The following is a 12,453-nucleotide window of genomic DNA, read 5'->3' as shown; positions in this document are numbered from 1 at the left end:
AGCTCTCAATCTATTATTATTATTGAGAGAGTTTTAGTTGTTTTTGTTGTGTGTTTTTTGTTGTTTGTTTTTAAAGCTTGAATGTCAATCTAATTAAGTGTTGATGTTGTTGCATATTTCTTTTTGAACAAAGTATTTTGTAAAATGTTATATTAAACGTTAAGAGCCTTGTGTTAACAGATGTAAAATTCAAACAGGAAGTGTAATGTTGCCATGGATTCATTGAGTCGTAACAACTTAAGCCCCATTTTTTAGCCTTTATTTGTTCACATTTTGGAAAATTAAAAAGGCCGAAATAGCTATTAGTAGATCATTGTTGTTATGTACCATTGGGTGCACTGAGAACTATCAGTGAATTACTGTGATACCGTGGGAATCTTAAAAACCTGATGATTCTCAGGCAAGTTCTGAGGCGTACCAATTCCTGCCCCGTTAGTCTACGTTTTTTCGTAATTCAGATAGTTTTCCGATATTGTTAATTGTGACATTATAAAATATAATTACGCAGCTAAGTCCAATTATTTTTTCTTTTGTGAATGAGACAACAGTTCACCTTCATTCTTCGCTTCCTTTTGTTTCCTACCTGTAGGGGGCGCTCGAGCAGGCGAAACACTGCGTGCGTCGAACGAACCACAGATAGAGAACGAGTGACGACACCACTTCCACAACAACAAGAAGCTGAAAAACAAGGAAGTGGATGATCGTGAAGCAGCCGTAACCTGTTATAAGGCCGTGACTACATACGCAGAGTCTCCCTTTTAATCTGATATTCCTCAGCCTCCGGAACAGTCCACAACAATGAACAACAAAGGTATTTCTCCAGACCGTATTTAGAAGATTAGTCAACTGTTCGTTATAGGACGCTGATGTTATAACTAGAGATGAAGAGCTGTCGTTATGGCCATCTGAAGGAGAGGACTTCACGTTTAGCTACGTACATGACAATAAACCGACGCTTTCTGGTTAACACGGAGCACAGTCATGTTCAAGTTAGGCATCTAGTTTATCATCTAATACTAAAGATGTTAGTAATGAACATCTGGATTTACTGTCACCTTATATTATCGGACCATTATTCTCCAAGTCACATATTTTCAGTCAGCTAGCATCACTAAAAACAGGCGAATTTTAAAGGCAAAGATGACACCGTTTCCTCTTGTTTTGTAAGACCCACGCATGGGAATTTAAATCTGTACCGTGTATTTTACCGATACTTTGCTCATGTGTGTATAAATTAGTTAATTTGTATATTTTATATTATTTGTGTTATATAAAACTTACAGTTTTATACGATAAGACAAATTAATCTACAACTATTTTGCTCATCGTTTTACCATTTCACGTCTTTTATAAAGCTAAAATGTAAAAACAAATTCTCAGAATCCAGCAAATCTTTGTTTAAATCCTATATTGTTTCCTTTATAAAAGTTCAAATTAGTAATACCAACCATAAAAACTCCAGCTGAAATTAATTATTTATTCAGGAGCAGGGAGTAATTAAAAAAAACATAAAAGCATCGAGACTAACGTGTAAAACAACTAAATATAACTAAAACGATTAGTTGATTTATTGATTGGTCGATTTATTGATTGGTCAAATTAATCAGCAACTAATTTGGTAATTGATTGGTAGGTTTATTGGTCAAATTAATTAGCAACTAATTTGATCTTTTTTTAAATACAAATGGCATAAATTCTCTTCTCAAATGTGAATAATTTGTTTTCTTTGTCTTCCCATCAGGCAAAAAAAGATTTCAAGGCATCAAAGAATTGATCTAGGAAATAATCAGTAAATGAATCCATAATTTAAAAAATTACATGTCAGTACTTAGTAACCTCCCTTTTGGCAGATATCACAGTTTGCAAATACTTCTTGTAGCCAGCCACACAATCATAGTCAGGTAATTTGTTGCAGCCAGGCAGGTTTGTAGATTTAGGGCAACCTAGTTATTTTTTATTTCTGATTAATTTACTGATTATTTTTATTGATTATCGAGTGTTATCAATGAGCAGAAATACCCATCACAAGTTCCCAGAGCCTGAAGTGGAACCTTAAGGTCTTGTTTTGTTTGATGAAAGAACAAAGAGAACCAGAAATAATTCACATTCGAGAAGCTGCAAACAGAGAACTTTTGCATAAAAATTGTTTAAACAATGAATCAAATATCAAAATACTTTCACATTTATTTTCCATAAAAAAAAAAAAAAACAGCAATTAATTTCAGCTTTAGTATTTATCATTGGAATAAGTAATTTGCTCTTTTTGGTGCAGTTTTGTCAAGTAAATGACAGGATTAATAGGCAGAAAATTTCTCTGGCGTCTTTTATCCTTTGTGGATAAAATAAATTTTACTAATACGCCATCTCTGGTTGTGAGTGACTGGAATTGACACTAACTTTGTATTAAGTTCATCTACTGTCCATATTTAAATATTAAGATTAGAGAGTACTGCTGAAAATGTGATATTCTTTGGTGTATTCTGACAATGAACATGATGTTGTGTAACTTCTGAAATGTCACAGTCCTTTGCCTCAAAATCCCAATCACTTCACTCAGTCTGAGATTTCTATGTCAATCACTGTTAAGACTATAGAGACAAATATTTGCTTTAAAGCAAAATGTTGTTTTGCAGGTTCATATCCACAGCAGGCTGTGTACCCTCAGCAGAGCACTGCACCTGTATACCCTCCTGCTATGCAAATGTCTCCTCAGGCACCTCCTTACACAGACACACCACCTGCATATTCTGAGGTAATTATTGCATTTCTAAGTCATACAATAATACAGTTACTACTCACAGTGACCCTTCTAAACGGTTTTAAACCTGTCTGTCCTCTGTGTGCAGATATACCAGCCCAGATATGTGCTTCCACCTCAGGTGCCTGGTCAGATGCCTCAGATGTCCTCTCCCTACCCTGGTGCTCAGGTGTTTATGCCCATGCAGCCACACATGGCTGTTGGGCCAGTGGGTCAGAATGTCCCCATGGCTTACTATCCCATGGGAGCCGTGTACCCGCCTGGATCAACAGTGATGGTGGATAGTGGCTTTGATGCTGGTGCTCGCTTCACAGCAGGCAGCAGCGTTTCCATCCCAGTGAGTGTCCATCTAGTTCAACGATTTAAAGGAGCCTCATTGATCACAGTAAGGTTGTTGTTGAGATGCAGTGTCAGATTATCTTATGTCTGTGCATGTTTGTGCTTGTTTTATCCCCTCCTCAGCCCCCACCTCCTGGACATCCCCCCAATGCAGCTCAGCTGGCTGCCATGCAGGGTGCCAATGTTGTAATGTCACAGCGCAAGAGCAACTTCTTCCTGGGTGGATCCAGTGGAGGTTATACCATCTGGTAACAGCAACTTCTCAACTCCTCCATCATGCCTAAACCGTGTCCCCGTCCCAAATGATGCCCCAGTTCTACCCCCATCCCATATGCCACCCTCTTCAGGCTGCTTGGCCATGCCACAATACTGATATCACCTAACGGAATGTAATATTTTAGAGCCCTTGTGAAAGGTACAGTACTCCACTTGTGACCTAGAGATCAAATGATAAATGCCACTGCCTGGAGAGGACAAATGCAAAATTTTTAATGTTGTAGAATTCATGCCATAATTCTTCATTGGGTCTAACCTCTTTGGTCATCCCAGATTGGACCTCTTTCAGGCATTTGTTGAAGAGACCTGGTCTCCTTTGATCAAATGGATCACAAATTACATTGAGATGTTCTTGTATACCTGTAAAGCTACGTAAATGAAATGTTGAAATATCAGACCCGCATTATTTAGTTTAGCTGCTTTATGGTGAAAGTGAAACGCAGTTACAAAGTTGCAGTTAACCGCAAAAAAAAAAGAAGAAATCTCCACTTGTCTTTTTTGAAAACTTTTAGTGTAGTAAAATTAATAGATGTGTAATAGTTCCATGTAAATACCAGTATGATGATGATGATCAAGAGAAATAACATCTCAGCTATACAAAAAAAAAAAAACCTGCATCTTGGATGCTTTTAGTTAGAATTGTCTTGTCTTTTGCACAGTATCCAAAATACCATGGCATATCTGTTGCACAGTAAACTTCCTATCTGACAGATTGTTACATTGAAATCACTTGTAAATTAAAAAAAATTTGAATTAAAGCAAATAATTGAAGAAAAGATTCCATGCAATATCCAAAGTGAATTACTGTACCTTGTTGGGCAACTTGTAGATGAACATAGTCAAGTGCCAAAGAGCACTGGGGATAGCCCTAATTTAAAGAAAATTAACTTCAGTAAACTTAAAGGAAAGAAATTTAAAGTAAATCCAAATAGTAAGTTGAATGGGAAGGGGTGGTTGGTGTAACATTTTAGCTTTTTTTTGTCTCCTGTTTCTATTTCACAGTCGGATACCCAGAGTTTATACACTAAATGTTTATTGTACAGGTTTCAAGAATTACCCTCCATTTGTTTGTCTTTCACAAAGTATAATTTGGTATCATCAAATAAAAATTTTTCACCATAGAGGAATGTCACCTTTGTGATAGCATCAGTCAACATTTTCTAAGGTTGAGGAGACTTAAATATTTCAGTGTTTCGTTTCTTCCTTCACTACTTTTCCACATTCAAGTGATTTACATGAGTAGTTAGGCTAATAAATTTGTTAGTATAACCAATGAGCTGGTTGTACCAAAGATTTGGTCTACAATGCACTTATGTTTGGTTGTGACTGTAAATTTTTAAGGTCACAATTTAAAAGCAAACATATCATCGAATTAGCAGTTATGAGATTGTCGGTACTAAGAGCCGTCAGTCTGACACGACTGCAATTGTTGTGTTAACGTCACTTTATGTGGGTCACTTGCATCCTTTAAGTTGTTGCATACTTTTGCACCTTTTTGCTATGTACAAATTTGATTAAATACTTTTTATCTGAGATGCACTGCTTAGCAAATCTGAGAAGTTGCAGACAAGGGGCTACTCTCTTTTTTTAAAATTCTGGTTTCATGTCTTTTTAAAAGGAAAGCTGTGAGATTTTTGAACATTTATAGATTTAAAAAAAAAAAAAAAGCTTCTTTTTCATCAAGTCTATTCCATTTTAAAGTAATGTCAAAATGTGTCGTGTTGTTCAGTAGATTGAAAGTGTATGCAAACTTTTATGCAGTGAGGCTATTATCTCTGTCAGCATAATTGTTAATTTCCGAGACATTTTTGTGCTGCTAATTAAACCTCTTTAGAATATTTACATCATACATTATCATGCAAACTTAAATAAAGTATCTGAAACTAGGTAAGTCTGTGTGGATACCATCGACTGATATTTGTAGATATTCTTCATTTTGGTGTCTGGTAGCGTCAATGTGTCACTGGGTATCCGACATACCGTATCAAGTTTTAACAGCTGTGGCCTCCAGGAAACAAATGCTGTTGCCGTCAACCACCATTCAGTGATTTCTCAGTGTTATTTCAGTCAGAAAGACCAGCTGTCTGAAAGCCAACTTCTTTCATCTGATGACCCTCATCTGATGAACGTCCTCTGTGCAGCTCACACACAGAGCTGCTTTAGCATACGTGACTGACGTGTCGCTCAAGTGTTTTTTAAAATGGCTCAGTGTGCATTTTGCTGGGTAAGAGGCCACAGCTATCAAAACTTCAAACAAAAAAAATATGATTCCAACAAATGTTTCCTCTTTTTTTTTTTTTTTCCATCTCTGCTCTGATTGTTTGTTAAGCAGCATAATGGTGGCTTTGTCCCAGCAATATGAAGTACTGTAAACTACAGCTGACCAGTAGATGCTATGCCAACCACAGCCAGCAAATGGATCACTCTTTGGTGAAGGATTATGGACATTTATAGTTCAGGGATTCTCTTGACAATATTTTGTAAAATAGATGTATGTACTAAAGTGATGTGACGGACTTTGGTACACATTCTATCTTTTAAGATTACTAAAGGAGATGAGTGTCACTACAGTTTGCTGAGACATGTCAAAGATGGAATACTTTGAAAAAAAGAACTTAGGTGCACTTAACTTTTTTATACTAAACTTAAAATTTAAAATGTAAGTTTAGAATAAAGGTTATTTTGGAAATTTGAAACGTTGCATGTTTTGTCATTTAATTTTATTCGCATGAACAATGTATTAGAGCGGGGCAGGTATTGATTTTAAGATTGTGATACGAGACTAGATAACATGGGGTTTAGGTCATTGTATTGTTGTGGCCAGACTGCATCACAGGTAATTTATAGTTTTTCAACTTATTTGATTGAGCAGGTCCTTCTGTTTGCTGGCCTTCATTACAACAAATCCTCATCAGCCACTTAAGTTTGGTGTACTTACAGTACGGGACAACAAAGTCATTTTGACATAAAAAAAAAGGTACCGCGTGAAAAATATGATTCTGTATTTTTGGTAAAATCACCTCCTTTACACTAAGTTGCCAGTTTATTGCCTCCATTTAGCCATATCTGTTGCTGTTCACTCCAGCCCACAGTAAAATCACATCTCCCTGAAGTTTATCATATTCAGTTGTTGTTGACGCCGATATAAAGGTTTTGATTCATGTCTGTGGTAATTCTTTGCAGCTGAGGTTTGTTGTCTTGTTTTGAAATGCATTAACTGAAAGGTGTATCTAATATTTTAAATCAACTGTCAAACATAGGTCATCACAGACTGAACATTCATTCACCTCTCAGGGTCGCCGCTGCAGCCAATCCCAGCTGACATTGGGCGAGGGCGGGGTATCGCAGGTCTAACATGTAGAGATGAACCACCACTCACATTCACACCAACGGGCAGTTTAGTGTTACCAATGAATCTAAACCTGCATGTCTTTGGCTTGTGGGAGGAATCCATGAGAACACAGACCGGCACCAGCTGGCCGGCAGATTCGAACCCAGAACCTTTTTGCTGTGAGGTGAAGTGCTAATCACTGCGCCACCGTGCCAGACTGAACACAAGTGTCATAATGGTGGGATTATAGTGGATGTAGGATCTAGGTCTAACTCATTGCAATGTGTCTAAAACAGGGGTTTTCAAAGTCTGAGACTGTGGACCAACCCTCACAGAAAATTTGGCGAAAGGCACCCCCTCACCCCACCCAGGTTTACTTGCTTTCTTTCGCTCAATTCCGGGATGCCTATGGGATTGTGATGATGTCATTGGATCCCACAGACACCCAACAATTGAGCCAAGATAGCCTAATACTGCTGTTTGACATAACTGGAGACTAAACCCAAATACATAGAAAGAGTTGTCCAAAACTACTGTATCTGTGAACCATCTCTTTAACCAAATCACACACATTTAGGCCAATTTACATGATCTCCCTTTTGATAACTAATTTAATACCTGTAATATATTTTCCCTTCGCTGAGCCCCCCTGGTGAGGCCTTTAAAAACCTCTGGTCTAAAACATTTGAATTGTTTGCGCCTTGATCATCGATTCAAAGTCAGGGCAGCAAAGCTGCTGATTATGACATTGCCTACTTCAAAATGTAAATACTATGTAAACACTATAATGATACAAGTCCAAAAACAAGCTTTATTGCCTTCCATATTCATCGGAAATAGGGAAGCCACCAGTAACAATGTCTGTAAATACAAAATAAAGCCAGGTAGAACAGCATCAAATGCAACAAATAAAATTTGATGTCCTGTACTCAAAAAGGGGACATCATTTTTTAAACTAGCTTATTAAAGAACTGCATAGAAAAATGATTATTTTAAAAGCAAATCGATATAAAAGTAACTGCCCTTAAAAGCACCAGAACATGTCTAGTACAAGGTTTGTGTGGCAGCATGTCTGAATGAAACAACATATTGTAGATACTAAAGAGAAAAACTGAAACACAGCTGATGAATGGTGGAACTTAGAAGCTAACCTTACATTTTAAAAGAGCTGCTGAGTATTTACTGATCATGTAACTGTGACTGTAGACGCTTTAAAATCCCACCACCTGTTTCACACCCAGCTCTGCTAATCTGCACACACCTGTTGTCTGTCACCTGCTCCACATCCATCAACATTCAGTCCTACAGTAATAACTTCATCTTTGGTTTTACTTTGTGCACATGTGCGTTTGTTTTAGAGCAAAAACTTAAACAAGGCATTCCTCCGACCGGTCTGCAGCAAGTAGCGGCCTTCCCTCAAAACACAGATACAGAAAAAAAAACAAAACAGTCCCATTTCTTCTCAGGCCTCTGCAGACTCCTTTTTTTCCTTAAGCCCCACTCACAACCTGCAAGTCATGCACTACGTTCAGATGAAGTATTCCTTCTTTTCACTCGCTGCCTGGTTACTGAACTCCTCGTCGGGGTCCTCTCCTGGAGCCAGCTCCCCTGTCGTCCTGTAGTCCCCTTTATTGTGGCAGAGATACCGGTAAAGCAGGAAGCCCAGGACAGCTACTGTCACCAGGATGAGAACTATAACCACTGGAAAAATAAAAATCAAAAAAAAAGGTTTAGTAAAAAAATTGCTGTTGTAAGACTTCACAATGTCACAGATAAAATTCAGGATAAACTACGAACAGTTACCTGCAATTACCGCCGAGTCTGAACTCGTGGGTACTGCTGTCGTTACCACTGAGAAAACAAAACAAGTAGATTAGTTTTTAAACCACTGGTGGCAGGTAACAGACAAAGTGGAAAACTCATGACAATGTTTTTCTACTGAGAGGAAGTAAACTGTCATGAAACTGAAATGTCATGTCTCACAACATAAAAACAAAAGAGGGTAGGAGTTACCCTGAATCATGGTGGTGTCTGCTTGTGTGGGATGTGATGTCAAAGGCTCCATTTTTGAAGCTGGAAAAAAACCACAAGCAATATACAGTATGTGTTGATAAAACAGCACAAACTATCAAGATTATATCAGAATACTGGTTAGCTACAGCATTCAAAGCCAAGTGAGTACATTCACGAAGGATCTTAAAAACACAGTGTACTTACTCTGCCTCACAGTTGCGGCTGTAGAGTCTGTTGTTAAAGGCACCATATCTGAACCTGGAAGATCAAAAAGCATGTTAAAAATGTCACAGGGCTCTTATCTACAGCCCACAGTGTGTGTTGTGTGTGTGTGCCGCTAGAAGAGAATGGTATAACTGCATAGCTGCTGGGGTGGGGGGGTTGGGGGGAGATATTAAGTGTTATGACACAGTAATCTGATTATTAAGGGCTGAAACTGAAACAAAGCTGTCAACCTCCGATTTATTTCCGAATCCTCTGTGATGCAATGACTTAATCAGAGAACACACCAGTGGCAGAGGAAGTGCTGAGATCTTTTAATTTGAGTAAAAGTAACAACATCATGCTATAAAAACAAGTCTTCATGTTAAAATGTGACTAAAGCAGAAGTACACAACTATTATCTGCAACAGACATGTAAAACAACATTAATTAGTCAACTGCTGACAGAAAAAGAATCTGCAATTAAGTAAAAAAAATGCCAAACATCAAAGCCCTCAAATGTAATAATTTGCAGCTTTTCTTGGTTTTACACGACTGTTGTTTTTGACTGTTGGTTGAATTAAACAAGACATCGACACATTTTTAACTGTTTGCTGATGTTTTCCAGACCCAATGATTAATTGGGCTTCAACTAATGATTATTTTCATTATTGATTAATCTGCTGAAGTACAACTACCTCAAAATTTGACTTAAGTGCTCTTTGCTGGAAAACAACCAAAATCTAGCTTCAGAAATCTTTAGAGCCAGATTTACCTCCTGGGAGGTCTGTTGTTGGGTCCCTGTTGACCCAGACAGCTACCCTGCTCTGTCCTAGTGACTACCATATTTCCTGTGCACTTCCTCACTCCCCAAAATACAACAAGCAGTCTTCACCCTTCACCCCCCTTCACCCCCCCCCCCCGCCCATCCCTGTGCCTAGTCCTGTGTGGACCAGCTGTGTGGGATGTTCCAGTTCTTCTTCAACCAGAGCCTGAAAATGGTGAGAGTGTCATTCTTGTGCAAGACTTCCTGCGTGCTACCAGTACCAAAGAAATCACACCTGAAGGAACTACACAGCTACAGGCGGGTGACACTGACTTCTCACCTGATGAAGGCCAGGTCCTGACCTACCTTCGCCCTCCGGTGCACCTATTCTTAGACCTGCTGCAGTGATGCATCGGTGTAGCCAATGCCAACATCCACCTTCTTTACAGATCCTTCTCCATGTGAAAGACCCTGGATCTGCTGTGAGAATCATATTGTTCGACTTCGCCGGTGCATTCAACACCATACTAACCTTACTACTGAGGGAGAAGATGCATTGTGTGGTGGTAGATCGCCGCCTCACCATTTGGATGAGACAAACAGACCACAGTATGAAGGGGTTTAAGGACTGTGCGTCTGACTAGGGACAGTCCTGGCCTCCTTCCTGTTTATCCTCTACACCAGACTTTATACATCACTCATCAAACTGTCATCTGCAGAAGTTCTCAGATTACTCCGCTATTGTTGGATGAGGAGTATAGGAGACTAACCTAGGACTTTGTGGGCTGGTGTCAGTGCAACTGCCTCCAAATAAACAATGAAAAAACCAAAGAGCTGGTGATAGATGCCCCCGGGGCCACCCACCCACGTGTGTGATTTTCAGAGTGTAGACTTTGGACGGACAATGCTAATACACTATGCAAGAAAGGCCAGAGGAGACTTCATCCACTGAGGAGACTCAGACCTCGGAGTGTTCTCTTGGGGCAGCAGTATCTCGACAGCAGACAGGAAGAGACTGAATAAACTGGTCAAGAGGGCAGGCTCCTTCCTGGGATGCCCCCCGGATACAGTGGAGGTGGTGGGAGAGAGAAAATGTTGGCCAAGCTTTCATCCTGAGGGGAGAAAGTCTCCCACCCCCTGCATGAGACTCTGACAGCACCGAGCGGCGCCTTCAGCGGTCGGGAGCTCCACCCACGGTGTTCAAAGGAGCGATACTGCAGGTCTTTACTTCCTGCTGCTGTCAGACTGTAAACAAGCACTGCTCGCAACAACCCACTGGGTACTGCACAAACACCAATGGAAAGTAATATGTGCAATATTTCTTTGTAACACCAACTTTTTCTCTTACCGATGCGCGATGTATGTAAAACTGCACTTCATGTGAACAACGTGCAATAGTACACCTCATGTAAATACAATGATAATGTATTTTTTTCTCTCTTAACTAAGCTTAGTGCCAACTATTTGATCTTATCTCATCTTATCTTATCTAACACTCCTGTGCTGGAATACCAATACTGGACCCAAGGTTTTATGTTTGGCAATTACTGTTAAGTAATTAGAATTTTTTTTTTTTTTTTTTTTTTTTTAAACTGCAGTGTTTAGAAATACACAATACAAACTATAATAATAAAGGTCTTAAAACAATAGATAATAATCTTTGCAAATATTCTCCTTTAATTCATAAACAGGACAACCAGTTGATGAATGAGCCTGAGCCTTTTGGAGCTTTTGGGTGCAGTCATACAAATAAATCAGCGCTGTTATTATTGATCAAATGGGCACTTACTGTTCATGGTTGCTTTTTAACTCACTGCCGACCTGTAAGAAACACACAAAAATTGTTAAAACTAACAAATAAAGACAACAATATCTCTCTGCATCCCATTTCAACAATAACGTTTCAGTGTTACTCGATTAATTGACTAGTCTATTGTCAAAAAATTAATCAAGAACTATTTTGATGATTGGTTAATCATTTTAGAAGCAAAAATTCCAAACACTCACAGATTTAAGCTTCTTATGATTTGACAATTGAATGCTGTTGCATGTCATATGTGACAGTAAACTGAACATTTTTGGGTTTTGGACTTTTTGTCGAATAAAACAAGCGAATGAAATAGATTACCTTGGGCTGTGGGAAATTTTAACAGACATTCTTCGCCATTTCTAACATTTTTTGGACAAAAAATGTATGATTTATCGAGAAAATAATTGTTAGATGATGAGCAAAGAATAGTAGGAAGTTTTATCTACAGTGAAAATAGGTGCAGCCCTGACGTTTTCCAACCATGTAACAATAACCTAAATGTTTTTATTTGAACATGGAAAACAGCTGGTTAACACATTTTCCTCCATTGTTACCGACATATTTCATTTTTCAGCTGCTCCTTTGTCTTCTTAGTAAACAGGTTACTCTGACCTTTTAAAGAAACACAAACTCTTTCACCCGCATGTTCTCATAAACTTAGCTTGTCTGAGAAAGCGACCCCGGGAAAATTACGACATGTGAGCTAAAAACTCTTCCATGATTCTCAAACACTGAACAAACAATCAGACATTGTTCATCACAGCTGTGCTGTGAGCTTACCTGGGCGCAGCGGGGCGTCTCACTAAACTAGATAATAAAACTTTTCCCGGAGCTAACTTCTAAGGTGGAGAAAACTAACGCACACAGCTAACTGAAGTTTGAAATTTAAACTCCCTGTGACTCCGCTCAGGCGTCCAAAACTGCGTCTGTGAAACACAGTAAGTACTTCTACTTCTTCT

The 12,453-nt window shown here is 38.8% G+C and overlaps 1 protein-coding gene across 1 annotated transcript; it reads left to right on the top strand.

The window, feature by feature from the left end:
- The first annotated feature begins 654 nt into the window (after positions 1-654).
- On the top strand, positions 655-6,534 carry dazap2 (DAZ associated protein 2). The gene is made up of 4 exons (XM_056384464.1): positions 655-811; positions 2,634-2,752; positions 2,847-3,095; positions 3,221-6,534. Exons 1-4 carry the CDS (start codon positions 799-801, stop codon positions 3,347-3,349), a joined length of 510 nt encoding a protein of 169 aa, XP_056240439.1. The 5' UTR covers positions 655-798; the 3' UTR covers positions 3,350-6,534.
- Positions 6,535-12,453: the final 5,919 nt, after the last annotated feature.

This window comes from Seriola aureovittata, chromosome 9 (genome assembly GCF_021018895.1).
Source record: "Seriola aureovittata isolate HTS-2021-v1 ecotype China chromosome 9, ASM2101889v1, whole genome shotgun sequence".
Lineage (NCBI taxonomy): Eukaryota > Metazoa > Chordata > Actinopteri > Carangiformes > Carangidae > Seriola > Seriola aureovittata.
The sequence above is the reverse complement of the archived record's forward strand: the minus strand, read 5'-3'. Positions and strand labels throughout refer to the sequence as shown.

Bases quoted from the DNA above. Each gene is read 5' to 3' on its own strand.
- dazap2 (XM_056384464.1), top strand. The intron at 2,753-2,846 runs GTAATTATTGCA...CTCTGTGTGCAG, and splicing joins CACCACCTGCATATTCTGAG to ATATACCAGCCCAGATATGT. The intron at 3,096-3,220 runs GTGAGTGTCCAT...TCCCCTCCTCAG, and splicing joins GCAGCAGCGTTTCCATCCCA to CCCCCACCTCCTGGACATCC.